Here is a 26,564-nt window from a genome sequence, read left to right as displayed (position 1 = left end):
CTTCACAAACAACCTGATTAAAATTTGGCCAAGGAACTGAATAGACATTTCACCAATGAAGATGTGAATGGCTGACACGTATATGAAAAAGTGCTCAACGCCACTAATTACCAGGGAAACACAAATCAAAACCAAAATGAGATTATCACTTCACACCAGTTAGGGTGGCTATAATCTACATACACAAGTGTTGGTAATGAAAGATAAGTGTTACTGAGCATGTGGAGAAAAAGGAACCCTTGTACACTGTTGGTAGGAATGTAAACTGAGAGTGAAATCTCAATAATACTGCGGCAAGGTGATCAGGGTTAGTATGCTGCAGATCAGCCTTATCCTGACAAAGATGGAAAAAAATCATTATTTTGGGAAAAAAGAGTTGGGGGAGGGGATGAATTAACCATTCTCTTAGCTAAGTTACTTACACTTCAGCAATCTCACTTCTGGGTATCTAACCAAAGGAACTGAAATCAGGGTCTCGAAGAGAGATCTTCACTCTCGTGTTCACTGCAGCACTCTTCACAAAGCCAAGACCCAGAAGCGACCTAAATGCCCACTGACAGGGGAAGAGAACATGGCATGTACACACAGTGGAATACTATTCAGCCTTTAAAAAGACTAGTGTATTTAGACTGCTTATATTAACTTAATTAATGTTCAATTGGCTGAAGCAAAATGACTTGGCCAAGCTCAAAATCAAAGGGCAGGGAAATACACTCCAGTCACCAAGAAGCCATGGCAAGAGAATGGACACAGAGAGGTGAAGAACTGAGAACAATAATCTGTTCTGCTCCAGGTTGAGTGACCTCTTCTGTTCTTCTATGCAGGCCAATTTCTTCCCCTGTTACTCTACAGAAGACTCTAGAATGTAAGCTCCACTTGGCCAGATTCATGTCTCTTTGTCCACTACAAAATTTCCAGTATGCATATCCTGTCCGTTTAGTTGGCTGCTGTCTTCCTAGTACTTAGAACAACACCTGGTACATAGTAGACAATAAATATGACTGGCTGCCCCAAATAGGGTCTTCAGCCTTGCAAGTTACATGATTTTCAGAGTCCAGCACTCCTGAACCTGCTTCTGCAGAAAGCACCATTTTAAAATATCACTGTAATTGATACAAGCGTTAATTTTTGGTAAACTCTTCAAACTGTGTAGCATTAAAAACAAAAAAAGTTTTAACATTGCTCACTTAAAAAAAACTATTTATTATAATTTACAGATTTAGGAAGTTTTCAAACATATCGAAGTACTATGAAAATATGCACCACTTCATAATGTTACAATAGCAAGAAGCATCAATAAGGCAGGTTCAAGGCAGAAATGGAAGTAGAAAATAACCTGGACATCCCGAGCCTCCCCCTGATGTATCTTTCTTCTCCCTCTGTAACCTGGCCACTCTGAATGGCACTCTTTTGTTCAGACACCCAAGGTTCCTGTACTCCCCCTTTTAAAATGTGCCCTCAGGAAAAGAGAATGTGAATTTATACGCTGATGTTAAACATGACAGTAACTTGGAGTATTACTCTGATAGGCTTATTTGCATCTTTAACCTTAAACTTTAAGAGATAACAGAAGTAGAATTTTTAGCACTGGCTAGCAGGTAGGAGTGATTACATAGGTGCCTTTGAAAGCGCACGTTAAAGTCATATTCCACTTGGCGGATAGGTCACCACCAAAGACATACAAATATACATAAAGCAAATCTACCAACTAGAGTTTAATCGATGAGATTTTAATTTCACAGTTCAATTCTTTTTGGCAGGGTACTTTCAACACTAAAATTGCCCCCAAACTGGAAATTATATATCTCTTACAAACAACACAGGAAAACCCTGTGTTTTATCAGCAAAAGTCATTCAAGGAAAGAATACAAAGGGTGAGGCAAGACTAATGCTTTAAAGATTAAAAATTTAAAAGATTCTACAATAGACTGAGAAGAGGGTATACAAGAAAAGAGGCTTAAAAAGCTGGCTTTTTCATTCATAACTGCTATTTTCTGAAAATCTACTAAAAGTCCACTTTCAGTAACTGAAACAATACAAACTGGGTACTTCCTATAAGTGTACCTGGTTGATTCCCAGAATACGTTTCATTAGGAAGCACTAATGAATGATACAGTGTGACAGGAAAATCACGTGTAACAGTCTGTAAACAACCAGAAGTTATGAAACTTCCTCAATCTTAACTTTAAAAATCTGAAGTCACTCAAGAAAATCATTTTCTGAAATTAAACCAGAGAATTTTGCTAATGTGCTTTCATCAGAATGTTAGCATTTTCATCTTCATACGTAAAACACTGGAAAAAACCTGAACTGTAACAAAGCTAAACTACTAGTTGCTTTTGATTGTTACTAACAACCTAGCATAGAATCAATACAATTAAAATGGACAGAAAGGTTTGCATACTGTGGCAAACACCATGAACTGGGTATACTCAAAAGCCATTCCTATCTCCCTTCTCTGTTGCCTTTCTCTCCTAGAGAGGCCAGAAAGAAAAAAAGTACCTGATTTCAAATACCTGCAATTAGGGACAGAAATAAGACACAGTTCTGGCCAGGGAGGGCTATCTTTTCAAAATAAAAAGTAAAGATTTGTTGAGAAAGCCCCTGGGCCTCTTTCTCTTTTTCCTTCCATGAATGTGGAAGAAAGGACCAGAGATATTACAGTCCCTTTAACCAAAAGACAACAATAATGAACACAAAGGTCTACCCGGCAGATCACGTAGAGATAAAAGGAGTCAGGGTCCCTGAGCCACCTTATCAGGGCTGGACTGCACACCTCTGGACTTCTTATTGCATAAAATACATACAAGTTAACAGATTAAGCTACTGTAGTAGGGTTTTCTACCAGTGCAGCTGAATGCACTTGCAGTAGATATGAATACAAAATTCTGAGTAAAAATCAAATTGAGTTATGAAGAAAATCCTCAGTGACCCCTCAAATATTCTAAAAAGGACCTCTATGGTAATTTTGTTTTCTTTACCTGAAGACAAATACTATACAACCAACACACACACACCAAAAAAAAGGAGGGGAGGGAGATGATGTTTGATGGTAGTGAAAATATTTCAGTGCCAAACAAAAACAAGATAAGGCTGGAGAAGAAGGGCATGAGTATAATACCAAACAATTATGGTGTAATACTTCCTATTTGTCAATTTCAACAGTCAGCAAGTCCATTTCTTGGGCAGAGGATTGTAATAGTTTTTAAGTCTGAATCTTCAAACTTGGGAAGCCTTCCTCCAGGTTACCAGCAAGAGTCTTATCAACTTCACGGAGGATTTTGAGAAAGTCTTCCACCTGTGAGTTAAACAAAAGAAATCAAATAAAAATAAGTAGAGGAAAAGATACCTTAAAAAGATACTGACTACTGTCTATAAAAACGCTCTACCTATGTCTTCTAAACAGTCCAATGGAAAAGAAATGTCAACAGATCAGATGACAAGAATAGTACTTCCTGGATAGTCCTCTGAAACACCAAGGCAATGCCTAGCCCTTATCATTTTGTTTACTTTTATTTATCTTTGGTTGTGCTGGGACTTTGTTGCTGTGTGAGGGCTTTCTCCAGTTGCGGCGAGCAGGGGTCTCTCACTGCAGTGGCTTCTCTTGTTGTGGAGCACAGGCTCTACGTGCGTGAGCTCGGCAGTTGCGGGATGTGGCTCTAGGGCGTTCAGGCTCAGCAGTTATGGCTCATGGGCTCAGGGGATAGGCTCCGTAGCTGCAGCACATGGCTTAGTTGCTCTGAGGCACATGGAATCTTCCCAGACTAGGGTTCGAACCCATGTCCCCTGCATTGTCAGGTGGATTCTTATCCAACTGGTCCACAAGGGAAGTCCCCTCGTTTATTTTTAAACTAATATTTCTCCTCCTACTGATTGCCCTTGAGGGTCCATTACCAGAGTTATATTATCATCCTCTTTTCTGACCCACTCCCTCACTCCCACATTCCACATTCCATTTTTCTAAAAAAAAATTATTTTGAAATTGCCTCTAATGGTAGCAAATCCAATGTAATTTGAAGGACCATAAAAACCTATTGACTGTACCTAAGAATCTTATTTTTAATTAATATATATGCTACAACAGAAAAGGATACTATAAATTCAGTGTTGATTCCTTTGTTACTCAGGCTAGTGCCATGAATTATCCAGCAGTCATCAATCTGACAAAGGCCCTGGGCCATGTGTAGTATATGCACTATCTTTTTTCACAAAGGCCTCAGAGATCAAGTGCTTATTACTTAAAACATTTTACAGAGTAATCCCCTGAAACTCGGCCACCTATACATTTACTTATACTCACCACAGGACTATAGAAAGGAAGAAGATTTTCAAATGCACAGGAACACTTCTGTTTGCTTAACTGGCCCTCCTTTAGTCCTTGAGTTATAGTCTCCTAAAACAAATAAACAAAAAGATCTGTTATCAAAAAAAGGAAAATTTCTAAAGCTACATCTGGCGAATAAACACAAGTCAGTTTATCCAGTTCCCCACTGATCCTACAGGCATTTCAAATGTTCCAAACTGAACCCGCCATCATCCCTCCTTGTCTAACCCAAACATGTGCTCCACTGAAGGCACCACCACCCACCAGGCCTGCTGCACAAACCAAAAATGTAGGGGAGCGCCAAGACGTCCTCCTCTGCTGCCAGTCCCTCCAGCTAAGGGTTTAGTTCTACTCTACTACATCTCTCTCATCTCACCCCTGCTCTCCATCCACTCTTCCACTGTCTAAGCTCTCACTCTTTTTCCTTGAGGATTACCAGCCACAAGAGCCTGTTGGTTTGTCTCCTGTCTTGCAGCTTCAACTCATTCTAATCCTCTACTACTTCTGGAGTAATCTTTCTAAACAGGTCATATGACTTGATGCTTAAAAAAAAAATTCTAGTAGTTCCCCAGTTTCCTCAAGATTAAGTCCAAAAAAAAAAAAAAGATTAAGTCCAAATTCCATTAAGTATGGCATATCAGAATTTTCAAGACATATCCCTGGTTTATTCTCAGCCCACTTTCTTCCTATATTCTTATCACATAAAAATTAAGTAACACTACATCCCTCCCACCAAAAAACCAAAAACAACAACAAACAATGGGAAAAATACTTGTAACAAATATGCAAAAGATATAGAATTACCCAAAGAGTTCATACAAAAATCAAGATAGATAAGTTTATAAAGCAGGAAACGCAAATAATATACAAATATATGGAAAGATATTCAATCTCACTAATAATAAAAAATTATTAAGGCTATGGCTTTTCCAGTGGTCATGTATGGATGTGAGAGTTGGACTGTGAAGAAAGCTGAGCGCCAAAGAATTGATGCTTTTGAACTGTGGTGTTGGAGAAGACTAGTCCCTTGGACTGCAAGGAGATCCAACCAGTCCATTCTGAAGGAGATCAGCCCTGGGTGTTCTTTGGAAGGAATGATGCTAAAACTGAAACTCCAGTACTTTGGCCACCTCATGCGAAGAGTTGACTCATTGGAAAAGACTCTGATGCTGGGAGGGATTGGGGGCAGGAGGAAGAGGGGACGACAGAGGATGAGACGGCTGGATGGCATCACCGACTGGATGGATGTGAGTTTGAGTGAACTCCAGGAAATGGTGGACAGGGAGGCCTGGCGTGCTGCAATTCATGGGGTGGCAAAGAGTTGGACACGACTGAGCGACTGAACTGAACTGAGAAAGAATATGCTCAGAGAAAGAATATGCGAACAATCCTGCACATATTCAGGAAGAATACTTCTTAAGACAAGTTTACAGTAAATTTTTAAAACCGATTTTTTGGCAAATTGAGTATTAAATAAACTGGTTCTCAGTGAAAAGTTTTTCAGTGTATTGACGTGGAGTCAGGAAAAGTGCTTATAATGTTAAGTGAAAAGAACGGCCTCCAAAAATTGTGTAACTGGTGAGAAGTATATGAAAAGCACATAAATAAATATACCAATTTACATCAGCTGTTAGTTTGAGTATAAACGTATAGTGATAAGTTTTTTCTTTCTCTATTTCCCCAAATTTATGTAAAATTAAAAAATAAAAACACTAACAATAAAATTTGAGAGCAGAAAGCAATCCATACTTTCTTTTGCTGAAAATAAAAAAAAAGTATTTCTTTTTTTCTCTTCTCCTACCTTTGTTAACACTTGGAAAATGTTAGAAAGAAATTCACATGAAATATCCTTCAATATTTTCAAGTGGAAATCCTCTTGGGTTAAATCAAACTTTTTAGTTTCTTCTGCGTTAGACTCCACTGAGTTCTCTGGTTTCTTCTGACAGTGTTCCATATTTTGTAAGACACGAATCAGGCTGTCAATTAGAGGAAGATCCACTGTACAAACAAATCAAGGAATCAGCCAGTTAAATTTGGTTACCATTCCTTCATTCCTGCACATGTACTTAACACCTACTAATACCAGACACCGCTGTATTTTAGGTACTGTAGATATGGCGGTAAACAAGATTGTCAAGGCCTCAGACATCAAGAGGTTTACGTTTTTATACTCTCAAATAAGCAAATGAATAAAACAGATTGAAAAAGAAACCCAAAATGATGAAAAAGAACAGATATCAAAAAATATAATTCAGGAACTGCCCCCCCCCACACACACATTTAAGTTTGTAGTTTGAAAATACCAGGGAAATGGATAAAAAATAGTCAACATGGAGATATATGCTTTAAGTTATTAGATTTCTAAGGATATTTTTTAAAAATGGGGGGCATTATAATTGTATTTTGAGACAGTTATAAAGGAAATGGATAAAAAATAGTCAACGTGGAGATATATGCTTTAAGTTATTAGATTTTAAGGATTTTTTTTTTAAATGAGGGGCATTATAACTGTATTTTGAGAGTTATAAAGTTATTAACCTTACTAAATCTCAGATATACTTACAAAACAAAGCAAATAAATCATATACTGAAGTAGTTCAATATAAATGTACATCATGAAAAACATAATATGACAATATTCAGATCAAACATAACTATCAACACATTTAAATGGTTTAACTCATTTACTGAGAAGAAATCAACACATCTAAAGCAAAGTATTCAGAAAGGTTGAAAAAAATAATATAGACAAAGGTATTAGAGGCAAATGCAAACAAAAGGAAAACAGGGGATATGAACTTTGTATCTGATATAAAAGGATTTAAGCAAAAAAAAAATAAGTATTATGGGAGACAAAGATGGGCAATTTATAATGAATGTCTATATACTGAACAATGTACCATCAACATTCATTAAACTACAAATGATGAAAAGAAAAGGACAAACATATTGGCAGTAAAAGATATTAATTTTCCCTCTTTTCATACCCAATCAAGTCAAAAGAAGTAACTAAGGTTTATGGAAGACCTAATAAGCGTAACAGCTGACAACTCCAACATTTACAGTCCAGCTCAGGCCTCTCTTCTCCACTCCAGACTCAAGACTGTCAGCTCAACTGCTCCAGCTGGATATGGAGTCGACATCTCAACCTTACCAGGTTTAAAAACCAGTCTTTTCTACCTTGCTGCTGCTGCTGCTAAGTCACTTCAGTCGTGCCCGACGCTGTGAGACCCCATAGATGGCAGCCCACCAGGCTCCCCCATCCCTGGGATTCTCCAGGCAAGAACACTGGAGGGGGTTGCCATTTCCTTCTCCAATGCATGAAAGTGAAAAGTGAAAGTGAAGTCGCTCAGTCGTGTCCGACCCTCAGGGACCCTATGGACTGCAGCCTTCCAGGCTCCTCCGTCCATGGGATTTTCCTGGCAAGAGTACTGGAGTGGGGTGCCATTTCTACCTTAGTAAATGGCAATTCTTTTGCACAAAAATGCCAGACAGAGCTTGACTTTTCTCACGCTTCTCATTCTACTAGTCAGCAAATCTTGTTGGCACTATTTAAAAATGATCAGAATCTGACTATTTTTCCCCACCACCTCCCCATTACCACCTCAATCAAGTTATACCATCTCTTGCCTCAAGTTCACAGCAGCCTCCTAACTAGTCTCCCTTTTGCCCCCACAGAAAGCCTGTTAAAGTCTGCTCATGTCTCTCCATCCTCTGCTTAAAACTCCCACAGTTCCCTAACTCATTCAGAGCAAAAGGCAAAATCAGGCCCTCCCCACCCAACCCCCATTACCTCTCTGGCCCCAGGTGCTATTTCTCTTTCCCATGTGGTCACCACCCCAAGCATATACAGCTTCACTGCTCTTCTTCAAACATACCAGGCATACTTCTAACTCGGGGCTTTTACACTTGCTGTTCTGTCTGGAATGCTCTCTGCCCAAGTATTCACATGACTCACTTCATTACTTCTCTCACATTTGTACTCAATGTCATCTCCTCAGTCATGTAACTTATCCACAAATGCAAAAAAGACACTTAAATCTGGAAAACTCACCAGTGGCCACAGGACTGGAAAAGGTCAGTTTTCATTCCAATCCCAAAGAAAGGCAATGCCAAAGAATGCTCGAACTACCACACAATTGCACTCATCTCACATGCTAGTAAAGTAATGCTCAAAATTCTCAAAGCTAGGCTTCAGCAATATGTGAACCGTGAACTTCCAGATGTTCAAGATGGTTTTAGAAAAGGCAGAGGAACCAGAGATCAAATTGCCAACATCTGCTGGATCATTGAAAAAGAAAGAGAGTTCCAGAAAAACATCTATTTCTGCTTTATTGACTATGCCAAAGCCTTTGACTGTGGGGCTCACAATAAACTGTGGAAAATTCTGAAAGAGATGGGAATACCAGACCATCTGATCTGTCTCTTGAGACACCTGTATGCAGGTCAGGAAGCAACAGTTAGAACTGGACATGGAACAACAGACTGGTTTCAAATAGGAAAAGGAGTACATCAAGGCTGTACATTGTCACTCTGCTTATTTAACTTATATGCAGAGTACATCATGAGAAATGCTGGGCTGGAAGAAGCACAAGCTGGAATCAAGATTGCTGGGAGAAATATCAATAACCTCAGATATGCAGATGATACCACTCTTATGGCAGAAAGTGAAGAGGAACTAAAAAGCCTCTTGATGAAGGTGAAAGTGGAGAGTGAAAAAGTTGGCTTAAAGCTCAACATTCAGAAACGAAGATCATGGCATCTGGTCCCATCACTTCATGGGAAATAGATGGGGAAACAGTGGAAACAGTGTCAGACTTTATTTTTGGGGGCTCCAAAATCACTGCAGATGGTGACTGCAGCCATGAAATTAAAAGACGCTTACTCCTTGGAAGGAAGGTCATGACCAACCTTAGAAAGCATATTGAAAAGCAGAGACATTACTTTGCCAACAAAGGTCCGTCTAGTTAAGGCTATGGTTTTTCCAGTAGTCATGTATGGATGTGCGAGTTGGACAGTGAAGAAAGCTGAGTGCCAAAGAATTGATGCTTTTGAACTGTGGTGTTGGAGAAGACTCTTGAGAGTCCCTTGGACTGCAAGGAGATCCAACCAGTCCATCCTAAAGGAGACCAGTCCTGTGTGTTCACTGGAAGGACTGATGTTGAAGCTGAAACTCCAATACTTTGGCCACCTCATGCGAAGGGTTGACTCACTGGAAAAGACTCTAATGATGGGAAGGATTAGGGGCAGGAGGAGAAGGGGATGACCGAGGATGAGATGGCTGGATGGCATCACCGACTCGATGGACGTGGGTTTGGGTAGACTCCGGGAGTTGGTGATGGACAAGGAGGCCTGCTGGCTGCAATTCATGGGGTCGCAAAGAGTCGGACACGACTGAGCAACTGGACTGAACTGAACTGAACTGAATAAAATAGAAATAGATTAGTATCTCCTCAAATGGTACAACATAAATAGCTTAAGCCTAAAACAGCATCATGATTAATGAAGCTCTAGAATCATGGCAGATTAAAGTGAGGAAAAAGGTAAAGATCACCATTATTACATAACCCCAGAGGTACAAGGCAATCCATTAAATAATAAAGAGGCAGAAAAGTGAAAAAACATATCTAGGTTAAACTAAAAGGAGGGTCAGATAAAGTCCAAAATTACCACTGGAACAACCACTAAAAACAGTAAGAGAATTCATCTGGAGAAGGAAATGGCAACGCACTCCAGTATTCTTGCCTGGGAAATCCCAAGAACAGAGAAGCCTGGCGGGCTACAGTCCATGAGTTCGCAAACAGCTGACATGACTTAGTGACTAAGCAACAGACGGAAAATTAATATACAGAAACCCAACAGTCCTCATATTTTCCAACAGTAATCAGTGGAAGATACCACAGACAATAGCAACACACAAAATATTCGCAAATAAACCTAATAAGAAATATGAAGATCTGTATGAAAAAAATCATAAAACATTACTGAGAGACATAAGACTTGAACAAATGGAAAAGCACATGTTCTCAGATACTCTATAAATTTAACATTTCAATCAAAAAAGTCAAGTAGACATTTGGTTTGGTTTTGTTTGGAACTTGTCAATCTAATTCAGTGTTTAAAAAAAAGAATAATAGTCAAAAACACACTGAAATATTAGAATGAAGGAGGACTAGCCCTACTAGGTATCAAAACATAAAGTCTTAATAATTAAAACACTATTGCTATGGATACATGAATAGAACAACAGAAATGAATCAAGTATATATGGCAATATAAAACACAGTAACAATGAACTTTCAAATCTGTGTGGGTAAACTGGTTTATTCACTCAGCAATGCTCAGACAGCTGGGCAGCCATCTGGAAAAAATGTGAAACCACATCTCACATGTAACACCAGAATAAATTCTAGATGGGTCATGGATTTAATTGTATTAGTCATAAAAAATTATTCTGTGAAAGACCATGTGTTTGCAGAGGAAAATATTCATTTTTACTTCTCAATGAAAAAAGCTGCCTAAAAAACAAGAAAAAAAAAAGTATGGATGTGAGTGTATAGTAGTTATCTCTGAATGGTCAAATTACAAGCACTAGATTTCCTTTTATAAATTTAAATTTTTTTTGTATTGAGCATGTGGTATTTTTTATTCAAGGAATAAAAGCACCAAAAAAATGGAAGAAAGGAATAAAATGAACAACAAACACATCTGATGAACCAGAATTTAACTTAGTGAGCTAAAATTATACTTGCCTTTTCCTATCTTTAGATACTCTTGTTCAGTCTGTGAAGCATAGATGGCAGACAACACTGAAAACACAGAGGCCAGCACTGTTTTCTGTTCCTGCAGTATGATGGGCGGATCATCAGACTGGCAGAATTCGTGGCACACCAGGTCAAAAAGTAAATTCCAAGTGTCTTTCCCAGTATCTGGACACTGTACTTGATAAAGATGATGAAGAAAATAATAATTAAAAAACAGAAAACAATTAAATGAATACCTATTGTGCTCCCCCATTCAACATCTTACCAATTGCTTGAATTCCATCGTCTACTGTGGTGAGCAGCTGTAAGATATGCATGTAAACATCGAGCACTTCTGGATTTTCAGAGCTAAATACAAAAAGCAAAAGCATTAAATCAACTCTCAGTCTGTGGAATTGTGACCATTCATTTATTCAGTAAATATTTATGGTACTAGGCACTGCCCTACATGCTAAGGATAAAAAAGGGAACAGGACAAAGTCCTTACATTCTAATGGAGGAAATAGTCAAAAAACAAATATTATGTAGTACAATCAACACACACTGAGCAAGAAGTAAAAATTCGATTTGACCTTGGCCCATGAAAGTAACAATGCAGAAACCTACCAGGTGACAGATACTTCACCATGCTGGTTTACCTGAATCATCAGACAACATCAGACAAAAAGTGACTGAGACTTCTACAGGATGAACTGTAAGGCCCACTGCACCCAGCACTGACAATAACGATGTTCTTAAAACTTCATAGTATCATCTTACCAGCCGAGCTGAGAATACTAAAACCTGGTAAGTATAATTTTTGTGATAAACAGTCTGGATTCCTAAACTCACAGACTTAGTTCTTCAACCACACAATTAAGTAAAAAGATAGTGAACAACTAAAAGATGGTTCTTAAGTACCTACAGCTTGCAGGCACTATGTTAGAGGCTGGGAAAACAGATACATACACGACACCCTTACCTTCATGAAATTTACTGTCTAAAAGCAAAGATGATAATGACAGGGATAATAAATAACAGTAAAGTGATATGAATGTAACACTAGAAGATATCCAAGTAGCAGACTTAATTGTTTGGAGAGTCAGGGAATGTATCCTAAGAGAAAGTTTGCCCTGAAAGGGGCAGAGAAATGTTGGAGGCAGAGACAACATGGTGTGCAATGGCTTGGAGTCACAATGGCTTGGTTCAGTTGAAGGAAATTTCCTATCGCTGAAACAGAGGACAGGAATAAGGATGGAGAAGCACTGTATAGGGCCTTGTAAGCCAGAAAAATCTGGACCTCATTCAAAGGAAGGCAACTGAAGAGTCTGAAGCATCAAAGTGAGGTGATTAGTGTATGTTCTAAAAAGACAGCTCTATAGTCTCGGCCTGGAAAAGCGAGCCTTGAGGCTGGGAACTCAGGTTAAGAGAATGGTGCAGCTGTCCAGCTGTGCAACTGTCCATCGTAGCCTGGCAGGGGCACAGACAAAGTTCCAGAAAAGTCAGGAAAAGACACTTCCCTGGTGGTCCAGTAGTTAAGAATTTGCCTTGCAATGTGGGAGATGCAGGTTCAATCCCCAGGCGGTTCAATGCCCACATGCCAAGGGGCAACTAAGCCCGGTGCACCGCAACAAGTGAGTCTGAGTGTTGCAAACAAAGATCCTGCATGCCACAACTAAGGCCTGCTGAAGCCAAATAAATAAGTATTTTTAAAAAGTTAGGAACAAGGCTTAGAGGTTGACTGGCCATGGGAAAAGGGTGGGATAGGGAAGTGTCAGTAATGGCTTCCACATTTCTCCCACATTATCCAAATGGAATGATTACCTCATTTATTGAGATTGAGAATACTGAAGAAGCAGGTCTGGGGGGAAATGATGAGTTTTATGCTCACCTGGATAAAGGACATAAAATTTAAAGGTTTTATTGTCGAATATTTGGAATTCCCTGGCAGTCCAGTTGTTAAAACTCTACACTGTCACTGCGGAAGGCCCAGGTTCAATTCCTGGTCAGGGAACTAAGATCCTACAAGCCACAGGGAGTAGCCAAAAAAAAAGTAGGGCATGAAGCATTAACAGTGAGTTGACCAGCAGGCAGATCAATTTATAAATTAATTTTCTAGTGACTAGCAAAAAACAGTTTCAGTGAGCTACAAGATCTAGTAATCACTCTTAGGAAGATACCAGAGCCCAAAAGGCAGTCACTTACCGAGACTGGCACATATATGGAAGGAGCAAGAAAACAAATGATATCTGACACTAAATGAAGAAGTTGTCACATGTCCAGTAAAAAATAAAGCACAAAGAAAATCTTTTCCATTTGATATAAAATTATACAAACTGCAGAAGATTTTACCCTACTTCTAAGTAATATTACGGAGACGGCAATGGCAACCCACTCCAGTACTCTTGCCTGGAAAATCCCATGGATGGAGGAGCCTGGAAGGCTGCAGTCCATGGGGTCGCTAAGAGTCGGACACGACTGAGCAACTTCACTTTCACTTTTCACTTTCATGCATTGGAGAAGGAAATGGCAACCCACTCCAGTGTTCTTGCCTGGAGAATCCCAGGGACAGGGGAGCCTGGTGGGCTGCTGTCTATGGGGTCGCACAGAGTCGGACACGACTGAAGCAACTTAGCAGCAAGTAATATTAGTATCAGAACAGGTATTTTGCAACCATTATGATTCTTGCAAAGAGCAAATACACTGTCACCAATATTAGTAGTGAATCAAACCTGTCAAAGATCAGCTATGTGCTACTCATCCCACCGAAAGGAAACTAAGAAGACATACATAAGGATGCTTCTAGCAACGGGGTTTTCCCAGAACATTTTGCACAGAAGAGCTCACCTACCGCACTTGTTTGGCAGCTTCAAGTACACATGGCACAATTCGAAACACTGGCTGCTGTTCAGAATCTTCCTGGGGTTGGTCCAGAGCCTGAACAGCCCCACTTCTAATCCATTCCAACATTAGCTTCTCATCCAAATCAAACAGCTTGTCCACAACCTCCCCAACCTTTACCAGCAAGTCAACTGCAGAGAATAAAAGCAACATTGAAGTAAGAAACAAAATTTTTAAAGCAGTAAGTCTAATCAAAATTCCTAAAACTATGTCAAGAAAGCTAAATCTTATCAAAGCATTACTTATTCCAAGCGCAATCTGTTTACTATCTTCGTTTAAATTTGCTTGTGTTCCTTCATTTTCAAGTGGGAGATTTATCAGTATCTTGAGAGCTTAAGAAGAAAGTTTATATCTTGAACTGAAATAGTTTCTCACCTAACATTTAGTTTTTAAGTGACCTCTAGAAATAGTTAGGTGGTTTCCTAAAAATTAAATATAATTTTAAAGATTTTTTTTCTAGATTACATGGTGACTTACCATTTGTTGAACTTGACATGATAAAGCAAATACTATCATAAATAGCTGGATTTTCTCGAATTCTTTCAACCCAGACACTGGCCACTTCTGTCTGGGAAAGGCAAGTAAGCAACAACCTACGTGAAAAATGTGAGCTTAATAGCTATCTTTCAAAACAGTAAAGAAAATTCAAGAGGGAAAGGGCAACTCTATTCTCCTGGGTCCCCTTATGGGTGAGTATAAAGAATCCATAAAAAGAAGAAAGCATACCTGCTTGTTTCCAGCAGAGTAGGAGGGTCTGAATCATACAAACAGTGCAGCAATACCTGGCTACAAAAACAAAGAATGGTAACCCCAAATGCCTCACTTCTCTCATTTCAAATATCACAACAGAATGTTTAACTTTTTAAACATTTTAATTGTGAAAATATGGCTTACAAACATAAAAACCAGGAAGACACAAATCTACATTTGGGCAACAATTATAAAGCAAGACATAGAACAGAGCTGCATCTCTGTAGCCACTCTGTGTCTCTTACGAATCACAGTTCTCCTTCCCACCTAGAAATGACTACTATCCTGACTTTTCCAGCAATCATTTTCCTGGTTTACCCTATAGTTCACTTATATATTTTGGTTTTGAACTTCATATGAAAGAAATGATATTGTATGCACTCTTTTGCATCTGAGCTCTTCTGCCCAACACCATCTCTTTACAATCTACCCATCTTGTTCCTGTAGCTGCAGATTCACTGCTGTGGAGCATTTCATTGAATGAATATAAAACAATTTATTTTTCCAGCCTACTACTGATGAACATTTGGGTTGGTTCCAATTTGGGGCTATTTCAAGCAATAGTCATAATACTTTTTGTATGAGTATCCTGATTTATGTGTGCAATTTCTCTTACCATATACCTATAAGCGGCATCACTGGGTCACAGTGCATCTTCTAATTTGACTAAGTAATGCCCAACTGTCCCAAAGTAGCTGAAGAAATATACATCTCATCAGCAATGTACACTGTTCCATATTACTTTTAAGATAAATATTTAATTAAATTTATAAAACTTGTCAATATTACTCATTCAGATTTTTACTAGGTATCAGTTCAGTTCAGTCAGTCAGTCATGTCCGACTCTTTGCGACCCCAGGAATTGCAGCACACCAGGCCTCCCTGTCCATCACCAACTCCTGGAGTCCACCCAAACTCATGTGCATCGAGTCGGTGATGCCATCTAGCCATCTCATCCTCTGTCATCCCCTTCTCCTTCTGCCCCCAATCTCTCCCAGCATCAGAGTCTTTTCCAATGAGTCAACTCTTCACATGAGGTGGCCAAAGTACTGGAGTTTCAGCTTTAGCATCATTCCTTCCAAAGAAATTCCAGGGCTGATCTCCTTCAGAATGGACTGGTTGGATCTCCTTGCAGTCCAAGGGACTCTCAAGAGTCTTCTCCAACACCACAGTTCAAAAGCATCAATTTTTCGGCACTCAGCTTCACAGTCCAACTCTCACATCCATACATGACCACTGGAAAAACCATAGCCTTGACTAGATGGACCTTTGTTGGCAAAGTAATATCTCTGCTTTTGAATATGCTATCTAGGTTGGTCATAACCTTCCTTCCAAGGAGTAAGTGTCTTTCAATTTCATGGCTGCAATCACCTTAGAATCCTTCAATTTGGAATAGTTCCTCAGTCTGTCCTTGACTTTCAGGACCTTGTAGTTCAAAAGCATCAATTCTTCAGCGCTCAGCTTTCTTCACAGTCCAACTCTCACATCCATACATAACCACTGGAAAAACCATAGCTTTGACTAGACGGACCTTTGTTGGCAAAATAATAGGTATCACTAGACACCAAACATAATCCTGAATCGTTTATTCCATGAATGATTACAAGTTATGGAAGAATAAATACCTTAAACTAGGATCTTAAAGTCCTTCCACACCTAGAAGAGGTAATAACCTCTATTTTGGAGGCCCCAGGTACTTGAATCCTGTGATAAGCCCTACAGCTCTTCCTGAAAATAACCTAGAACAGTTTTCTTAACCTACTGTAGGCACATATTTCTTTAAGATTCTGATTAACAGAATTAGAAGAGACCTATCCTCTAAGCAGAAGTATGAGACCCTTTGAAGTCACAGGGGCAACCCTGTATCCTTTAGTCTGTTGGCAAGCCATTTCACCCACCATCTAAGTCAAAATTCTCAGGGTGACTATGGTCAACAAGTCCTGTTGTTTTAGACTCCAGCTCTGCGCCTCTGGATTCCCTGAGCCTGAACTGTTTTGGACTCTGGTCAGGTGCTCCATCGCCAAGCTCTGCCCCACTGGTTCTTATCCCATGTGGGTGACAATTCGGGCTGCTTTGCAACCAATGCTGAAAACAGACTTAAATTCTGAATCGTGTCCACAAATAGTATGGAAGCCCTCAGATACATCATCAACACAGAGTGAAGTCCTGGAGCATGCTCACCAGGAGAAAGGAAGTACTACATTCCACGTTTCCCTCCCTCTTATGTATAAGGATTTCCTTAGGGATATGAAATATGAATCTATCTTTTAAAAACATAGTTATTATGTAGTAAAACTTACCCAAGATTTTTATCACTGCTGATGGACACACATATCTCCTGGAAACAGGCCATATTACCTAATATTCCCACACAGATTTCCTGCCAAATCAAATATCACATGTCACAATGGCTCTAAGGTGAAAGACATATACAAAAATAACAACTTGGAAAAAAAAAACTTTCACTGAGCCAAGTTTGGGGACAGAAAAAGGGAAGCAGCACACGGGAGCATACTGCCTGTACCCTAATTTGACAACTGTCCAGTAGTATTTGAGAGAAGATGAAAAACACATGAAAAAGAAAGATCAAAGGCAGGCAGGAGTTTGTGGAAGAAGAAATCTTATGGATGAACTGAGTCATAATTGATTGATAGGATTTGAATGTACAAACAAGACAGACATTCAAATGAGAGGGAAAGCGTCAGCCAAGGCAGGAAGGAATAATGCAACAGAGTGAACAAAGGCTAACACAGAAAGCTGCCTGTATTAGCACACTACTGGGTCAGACACAAAGTCCGCTCAGGTTTTTCCACGACATCTTACACAAACAAACTTTTTGGCCAACCCAGTATTAGTAGCACATGGTGGGAGGAGAGCCTGAGATAAACCCAGAAGATAGAAAGGATCAGGATTAAGGCCCCTAAATGTCATGTTGAAGAGTTTAGACTTAATCTGAGTTATCTGAAGTCATGAAGGTCCTCAAGAAAGTAGTTAACACTCTATAATATTTTAGGAAAATTATATTGGCAGCAAAATGTGTAACACATGATAGTGAAAAATTTTTTAAAGAAGCTAACTTGACTAGTAACAGCTAATACTTATTTAGCACTTACTATTCCCAGGCACTACCCTAAGCACTTTCCATGTACCATTTCATATAATAATTTATGAGGTATGTACCATCATTATCCCCATTTTTCAGATGAGGAAATCAAAACATCAGAAGTTAAACAACTTGCCCAAGATCTCCTACTAGAAAACAACAAAATTCCAGAGGCTGAGCATTTAACTACTATCTCACACTGCATCTCTGAAATCAAGGTGAAGGAAGATGAGGGTGGCAATGGCAGATATAGAAATGGATGAAGTGGAGAAAGACTCAAGTGAAACCAGAATAATATGATGGGAGGAAAGAGAAGCAACTGAACATAACTCTTAGGTTTCAAGTTGTTTTATTTCTCCAGTAGGACAGATTGGTTCCATTGACAAAAACAATTAGAAAAGAAAGCACAGGAAAGAACACAATGAATTCAGTTAGGATAGTGCTTCCAAACTTGCTAGAACATAAAAATCACTCAGGGAATGTACTGAAAATACCAATTTCCATGTCCCATCTCAGATCTATTGAATCAGAATCCCCAGAGTAGGGTGTGGGAAGTTGTTTATCAAGCACATCATGTGATTTTGAAAACTGGATAAGTGCAACAAGCACTGAGTTTGAACATATACAATTCTGGATTGGAAAATGTAGCATGCAAGCAGACAGTGCTTGATGAAAGGTCAGAGACAGAACACCAGAAATCAGAAGGGAGGCATCCCACAAACACATATTTGCCACTTAAAGAAAGATGTCGAGTAGATGAACTCACCAAGTAAGTGTATAAAAAGAGGACAAAGGATCTGATGTACACCTTAAAAGACGCATGTAGGAAGAAAGTAAAAAGACAAAACAAGTAACAGAGAAGTGACTGGAGAGGTCAGAGACCAGGACAGTGGGGTGGCACCAAAGTTAAATGAGTAAAGAGCTTCAGTAAAATGTGGGTGGTCAAATGTAGGGAAAGCAGTAAACAAAACGGGGGCAGAAGAGCAGCACACACCTTGCCCTTAAAAACTAGAGGGAATAACTGAACTTCCAACCAAACACCCAGTTTTCCAGCCTCAGCTACTCACTGGAATAACCAGGGGGGACTTTAAAAGTTGTCTGGAGCCTCACATTTGGTGACACTGTTTGATCTGGGAATGGCCTGACCTGCAATTTGTAAGAAGCTTCCTAGGACAAAGCTTCTCAAAATTTGGGCCCTCGTCCTGGTCACAACCTGCCTAACATTACTTGGAAACTTGTCAGAACTCTTTAATCCTATCCAAAACTACTGGATCAGACCCTGGGGGTGAACCCAATAATCACTGATTCTGGGACACGCTGCAGTTGGGAAGCAAACATTTTAGGTGATTCTAACATGTGTCAAAGGCTGAGAATCACTGCCATGAACATGCTATGGTTCAGAGACATATATAATTAATAACAGGACTAAGTCCTAAAAGAAGCAATTCTTATTTTCTTAAAATCAAATAAGCTTATTTTCTTTAAGTACTAAGTACCTAAATTTGAAAAAGCTAGGAGAAAGTCATGGAACTGTCAAATCTTTATATTAATATAACAACCTAAGGAAAAAGTGGTTCATTGCTTCAAGAGGCCCTAACTCAGGTGGTGCATTATACGAAATAAAATTTTAAGCCAACATTCAATTTGTAAAAATATACTATAGAATTCTCCACTTGCATCATAATTTCAAAGAAAGAGAGACAATACAGTACAGTAATTACATGGAAGTCAGGCAGATTAGGCTCAAATCCCAGCTCCATTCTTTCTTAGTTGTATAACCCCAGACAAACTTCTTCACCTGAGACTTGGTTCTTTTATTTACAAAGAAGAGATAAATGCTTACCTCACAGATAGTAAAATGAAAATACCCAGTAAATAGCAGTCATTCATAATTATAATTACTTAATAAATATTTACGAATCAGCCACAACATACACAGCACAGGGCAACCTAAATGGCACTAAAGCACAGAAGACAATGAGAAGTACAGAACTGTTTTAGTGTGTTTACTGTCATCACTGGTCACTGAGAGATTACTTATTGGGGAAGTCTTGGAAGAAAAGTACCACCTTGGAAAACAGATGTGAATACTGAGAGGAGATGGAAGGCACACAGAGGGAGGCCCGGAGAAGGTAATGATCACAGTAAGCTCCTGAGGTGAGGAGCAGACAGGCCATGCTAAATCAGAAGATGACCTGGAGGGCAGATTTTATGCAAGAAAGAAAATCAGATTCTAATTATGGAAAGTACTGAGCTATAGCTGTGTTTAGAATTAAGGTTTTTTTAAGCAATGGAGGACTTTATGACTTAAAAAAAAAAGGCAATAAACTGAGAAGCGCGTAGTCCAGGCATTGGTCCCTGTTCTGCCACATATTAGCAGCATAATGATAGCTATGACTATCTATAGTGTCTACAGCTATTAAATCTAAGTATTGATCTCCCTGGCCCAGCCCAAATCTAAAATTCTATGACTGTAATAATTTTAAATAGCACATTACCTGGTACCTGATAATGTTCAATAAACATTTGCAGAGTGACAAACATCTGCAGACTGATCTGTAGCCACTTCAGACAGTAAAGTGAGAAAAATGAAAGACTAGCCAGCACTCTTAGGCCACTGCTCCAAAGAGGCAGCTTTAGAAAGGTACATACTTACTCTTAATCGAGGACATTTGGATTTGGCCAGTACTCCCATAAATATGTCAGGAGCATTAAATTCTTGGAGAAACAAAGCCACATCCTGAAAATAAAAGTGATTATTAACTTGGATGCTGAATATTCCTCCTTAAACCCAATAGCTTAGGCAACCTTAAAAAAAAATGAATTTCATATACACTTCTTTTCAAGCACAAGGTAAAAAATGCATAAGGCTAGGAATTGTGTCCACAGACAAAAGTAACATTAGAGCACTGTGGTATACGGTCTCAAGGCAATGGAACAATTCCACAGGCAAATCTGAAGTGACTGTGATATTCCAGAGGACCGTCCTCCTTTCTCTGCCTTGGATGCAGTTATCTTATGATCTTTCTACCCACCAGGAATTCTAATTCATTCAAACACATTGCTGATTCCAGGTATCATGCTAGAACATGGGAGAAAGGGGAAAAAAGTAAGTCATGATTTTTGTCTTCTAAGAGCTTAACACCTGACAGAGAAAAGAGATAAAAGCTCCTATTGGGTCATGCCCAAAATCAGAACTTTTGTTTTCAAAATCCTGAACAGAAAAAATTCTGATCACAGTGTAATTGCAACAGCTTCACATGTTCAGCCGAGAGAGTCTCCCAGGGCCTAAAGGGACACACCACACAGGTGAATGAACTGGGGGTGGACATGTGGCCCAACCTCACTAGAAATGTGAACCCCAAAACTAAATCAATTAGCTGTGGAGATTTTCCTTGTAAAATACTGAAATAAAATTAAGCTTCTGGCTGCCTATTGCCTTGTATATTCACCAAACCTATGGCGTATATTTGCAATAGTTTAACTTATAACACATGCTACGTGGCTCAAATGAAAAATGCCCTTCAAAGCACCCTCAAAGAGAAAGGCAGTAATCCTTCAAAGCAGCTGAAACTGTGGTAACTTGCATGACTGCTAGATAGGAGAGAAATACTATACTTATTCAGAGATCATGGTCAGACAGAACAATATTTTCAAGGATATACTCCAAACTGAAAGTCACAGCACCAGATGCTCTCCACCCTAAGTGATCAAGCTGTCTGTCAAGTGGGCATCTCTCTGCAGCACGCAGGGATTTACTTATTTAATGACAGTTAATGACTCCTGGAGTAGCACAAGGTAGCCCAGTATCAATGCCAATAATAGTAACAGCAATGAACATTTCTTGTACAAGCAGTAAATCCCAGAGAAGTGGTTTGCACACTATCTCATTTAATTCTGAAAACAATCTTAAGAAGTAGTTACGATCATTACACTAATAAGCAAACTCAGGTTTTAAGAGGTTAAGTAACCTGCCCAAGGTTATACAAAAAGTAGGAGAACAGAGTCAGAATTTGAAATCTGATCAAGCCCATGCTCTTAGCCAGCTGCTGCTGCTGCTGCTGCTGCTGCTAAGTCGCTTCAATCGTGTCCGACTCTGTGCGACCCCATAGATGGAAGCCCACCAGGCTCCCCTGTCCCTGGGATTCTCCAGGCAAGAACACTGGAGTGGGTTGCCATTTCCTTCTCCAATGCATGAAAGTGAAAAATGAAAGTGAAGTCGCTCAGTTGTGTCCGACCTTCAGCGACCCCATGGACTGCAGCCTTCCAGGCTCCTCCGTCCATGGGATTTTCCAGGCAAGAGTACTGGAGTGGGGTGCCATTGCCTTCTCCATCTTAGCCAGCACACCATATTAACTCTAACTCTTCGTTATTCATCCACTCATTCGATCCTCATAAAATATTTACTGAAAAACTCAAGTAATAGGCACTGTTTTGAACTCTGGAGACATACTAGGGATAAGGTCTTAGTCCCATCTAGTTTTCCTTCTAGAGGGATAAACAAATAATAAATATACAAACAACTAATCTATTAATACATAAATTCTAAGTATGATAACAAGATGATATGTGCTAGAAACCAAGGTAAGGGGGCCTACTCTAGATATATCAGAGACGGTATCTCTGAAGAAGTGATGTTAAGCTTTTAAGACAAGGAACTTAAATCCATCAGAAGAAACAGGCTCAAAACAATCACTGAATAACAAGAATGAACAGGTTCCACAAGAGCAGAGGAGAGGAATCCTGCCTGGAGTGTCTGGGGAGACATCACAGGAGAGGTGACATCTGAGCTGGGCCATGAAAGATGGGGAAGATTTTGTGGGGTGGAGGACATTCCGTGCCGGGAGCTGCATGAGCAGAGTATGAGCGCATGAGAATGCAGGAAGCGCCTGGAAGCCTCTGGCCCTGCTCAAACACTGAGTCGCAGGGGATAAGGCTGGGATGAGCTTCACTGGAAGGACTCTATGCCAGAGAATCAGCAAGCAGCTCTGTTCTCCAGAGGCACTTCAAGAACCACCACAAGAGGACAAAGGGAAGACCAAGAGCATGACCCTCCCTCCACCCACGATCTCAAACAGTAGCTCTATTTCACCTTTTTATATCTGAGGTTTTCACACTAATATTTCATTTTAAATGAGTTTTATTTCTTAAAAAAAATGTTTTCAAACCATAGCTTCTTAACAATTGGAGGACAAACAGAGAAGACTTGAACAATACTCTCAACCAACCTGACCAAACTGACATTTACAGGACACTCCACCCAGCAACAGGAGTATACACATTCTTTTTAAGAGAACATGGAACATTTACCAAGACAGATCAAATCTGGGCCATAAAATGAGTCTCAATACATTTAACAGAATTCAGAGTGTTCACTAACCACAGTAATAGAAAGATATCTGAAAAATCCCCAAATATTTGAAACCTAAACAATGTACTGCTAACTCATTAACCAAAAAAAATTAAGGAAAATTAGAAAGTATTAATTGAACTAAATGCAGTGAAACACAACATATCAGAAGCTGTACAACAGTTCTGAAGCAATATTTAGAGGAATAGTTACAGTGTTGAATGCCTATATTGAAAAAGAATGATCTCATATCAACAACCTCAGCTTCGTCCTTAAGAAATTATACAAAGAAGACCCTATTAAACCAGAGTAAGCAGAAGAAAGGAAATAATAAAAGATCAAAGTGGAAATCTATGAGGCAGAAAATAGTAAAGTAACAAAGAAAAATCTGTGAGGATTAAGGAACCATCACCACAGATACTAAAAGGATAATAACATACGACTACGCCAATAAATTCAATAACTTGGATGAAGTGGATTAACTTCCTGAAGAACACAAACTACCACAGTAACCAGAACAGCCCTACAGCTATTAAAGAAACTGAATTTACAGTCTTCCCACAACTAACAACCACTAAATGGTGAGTTTTATGGTAATGATTTGTATCTCAATAAAACTCATTTTTTTAAAAAAAAGTAACATATGTATACACCAAACAAAAAACAAAATTTTCCCACAAAGAAAACTCCAATATCAGATGGCTTCACTGGTGAATTTCAGCAAATATTTAAGGAAGCATCGACAGTAATTGTACACAGACTCTTCCTGAAATGCAAAGACGAAAAACTTCCCATCTCATTCTGTGAAGACAGCATTACCTTGGTACCAAACCAGACAATGAAAAGAAACCAATCTCTCATGAATATACATGAAATTTCTAAACTACATTTTAGTAACTTGAAAATCAATCAATGTAGTTCATATTCACAAACCAAAAATAAAAACCACATGACCAACTCAACACATTTAGTGAAAGCATGACAAAATCCAGAGACTTAAGGACTGAACCATTCACCATCTCCTTACTCAGCAGTCTTTTCAGTTTCATTTCCAATTCCATACCTCATCCATGGACATATCCCATACTCTGCAAATTTCATTCTCCATTTCTTCATCAAGCTCCATCTGCTGCTCCTCGTCATCTGAGCTGGATTTGGCATTTTCAGGGCTAACCATCTTCAGAAACACAAAGGAAGAAGATGAATAAAGGCTGTCCATAGCACTCCTCCAGTAATAATATCCCATAATCGTTTAGAAGTCACAAAGATTAGTATCCTCAAAGTACCTTCTTCTGCAAGAAGCTTATTTAAAAAAAACTAGTACCTGGGGCACCTTGGGGAAATACTGCTGCTAGGCACTGGGGTAGAAATATAAAGGTAAGTAAGATTTAATCACTTACTTCCAAGTAGTTTAGGATCCAGTGGGGAAAAGACATATAAACTGATAATCACAACAGAAAAGGTAAGTGATTCAACTGAACTGTGGACAGAGTCATGAAAACAAAACGATGGATCAGTGACCTATGTCTGGAAGAAGTTTTCCCAAACTTCTCTTAGGAGGGGATACTGAAGCTAAATCTGAGGGGAAATCGGAGTTTGTCATTCTAAAGAAGAAGAGGAGATAGAGAAAAGTACAAGAGTTCAGAGTTAAGAAAAGGCCTAGTATGTGTGGGGAATGATGAGCAGTTTAGCGAGCCATGGGCAGATAAATCTGGAAAAGCTGCAAAGAGCCCTGGCTTCCAGTCTAAGAAATACGAGTTTTCCACTGCAGGCAACAGTAACTATGAGGAACTCCCATGGACAACTTTTTTTTTTTTAGATTATTCGGGCAGCTGTGCAGAAGATGGACTAGGGAGGACAGTGATTGAAAGTAGAGGGAAAAGTTAGGGAAACATGAGAAGAACGTTCTCATTTACTGAGAGGTTCCTAACAATAATACAAATACTACCCCACTTTATAGAAACTAGGAAAGAAGTCGGTTACGTGACTTGCCCGAAGTCACGGAGGGCAAACCGCGCTTTTGACATCAGAGCTGCACGAAGCCCAAATAACCATTTATTTATTCTACTACAGCGAAAGTCCTCGAAACAGATAAATTACGACCTGGGCTTCAGAAACGACAGCGGCAATGGGAGCAAAAACCCACTGCATCACATGCATTGCATGTAAGCAATGCATTTACATGGTCACATATATTTGGAAATTTTGTAAAAATAAAACATTCTAACCAAAAGCATTCCAGCATCTCTGCCATTACACTTCCCCTTTGTATTGAGGGGCACAAAGAGTGGCGCCCGGCAGTTTTGGGGTCCGCGAGTAGACAGCCTGGAGGCCAGGGGTGAGGCCCGGCCGCCGAGGCTTGGGGAGAGGTCGTCGAAGGGACGTTGGCTTCCCGGGGCAGTGGGGGGGCTGCCCGAGGCGGGGCGGTCGCCTGGGGAGAGTAGGGGGAGCCCACGCGAGGCGCGCGTTTCTGCACCTGGATGAGCCCGCTGAGGACGCCGAAGAGCCAGTGCTTGCTGTAGACCGTGCTACCTATGCAGTCCCCCCCGGCCGCGGCCTCCTCGTCCTCGTCCCGACTCGGCGGCGGTGGCGACGGGTTGCGGTCCATGATTCGGCCGCCTCTGGCGCGCGGGAGCTCCTCCGGAAGCCTCGGGAGGAGGCGAGACTGCCAGGCGCCAGAAGGCCCAGCGCAGCTCCCGCCACAGCGCCCCCTGCTGCCCGGAGCCCTGCCGGCCTGAATACCCGCCCAATGCATATGCCCACTGGGATGGGGAGCCCAAATGTCTTGGTCTTACCCCAGCGCTCTACCCAGGACTCCAGAGCGGTTATATTCATAATTGTTATTTGTCACCCTCCCTGGACCACATATTCCATCTCTCCAGGAGCTCTTAGCTTGATTGCAATGGCCAGGGTGTGGGGGCAGGGAACAGGACGATGAATCCACTACAGATGTTAAACTATTCGACCTCTGATCTTGGGCACAGTTGCCATTCTTAAAAACATCAGTCTTCTTCCAGGTGTGTTCGGAATCCTGGGAAAGACGAAAGTCACCAGTAAGAATGTCAGTATTACAACTCAGTTCAGTTCAGTCGGTCAGTCGTGTCCGACTCTTTGCGACCCCATGGACGGCAGCACACCAGGCCTCCTTGTCCATCACCAACTCCCGGAGTTTACCCAAAGTCATGTCCATTGAATCGGTGATGCCATTGAGTCGGTGATGTATTTTCAGCTCCTGCTGCTATTTAGTCTGATGGTACTAAACCTCAGACCCCACACTCCCCCACACCCCACAGCAAATATTCTAGAACACCCCTTTAAGGAAATGAAATTTACAGATGATATAACCAACCTCAACATGTAATTTCAATAATACCAATATGATTCCCTGGAGAA

The 26,564-nt window shown here is 40.1% G+C and overlaps 1 protein-coding gene across 1 annotated transcript; it reads right to left on the bottom strand.

Annotated features, from left to right (window-relative positions):
- Positions 1-1,183: 1,183 nt before the first annotated feature.
- Positions 1,184-25,831, bottom strand: SAAL1 (serum amyloid A like 1). The gene is made up of 12 exons (XM_055548451.1): positions 25,648-25,831; positions 24,235-24,348; positions 20,478-20,561; positions 17,019-17,098; positions 14,695-14,754; positions 14,446-14,561; positions 13,919-14,099; positions 11,354-11,436; positions 11,077-11,265; positions 6,126-6,322; positions 4,301-4,393; positions 1,184-3,298 (listed from the first exon to the last, which is right to left on the bottom strand). Exons 1-12 carry the CDS (start codon positions 25,777-25,779, stop codon positions 3,206-3,208), a joined length of 1,422 nt encoding a protein of 473 aa, XP_055404426.1. The 5' UTR covers positions 25,780-25,831; the 3' UTR covers positions 1,184-3,205.
- Between the last annotated feature and the right edge of the window lie 733 nt (positions 25,832-26,564).

Source organism: Bubalus kerabau, chromosome 15 (assembly GCF_029407905.1).
Source record: "Bubalus kerabau isolate K-KA32 ecotype Philippines breed swamp buffalo chromosome 15, PCC_UOA_SB_1v2, whole genome shotgun sequence".
Classification (NCBI taxonomy): domain Eukaryota; kingdom Metazoa; phylum Chordata; class Mammalia; order Artiodactyla; family Bovidae; genus Bubalus; species Bubalus kerabau.
The sequence above is the reverse complement of the archived record's forward strand: the minus strand, read 5'-3'. Positions and strand labels throughout refer to the sequence as shown.

Coding starts and splice junctions, on each gene's coding strand:
- SAAL1 (XM_055548451.1), bottom strand. CDS start 25,779: ATGGACCGCAACCCGTCGCCACCGCCGCCGAGTCGGGACGAGGACGAG. Junction 24,349..25,647: donor TCCTCAGCGGGCTCATCCAG/GTGCAGAAACGC, acceptor GTGTTTCTGAAG/ATGGTTAGCCCTGAAAATGC. Junction 20,562..24,234: donor GGGATATGTCCATGGATGAG/GTATGGAATTGG, acceptor TTTTATTTTCAG/GATGTGGCTTTGTTTCTCCA.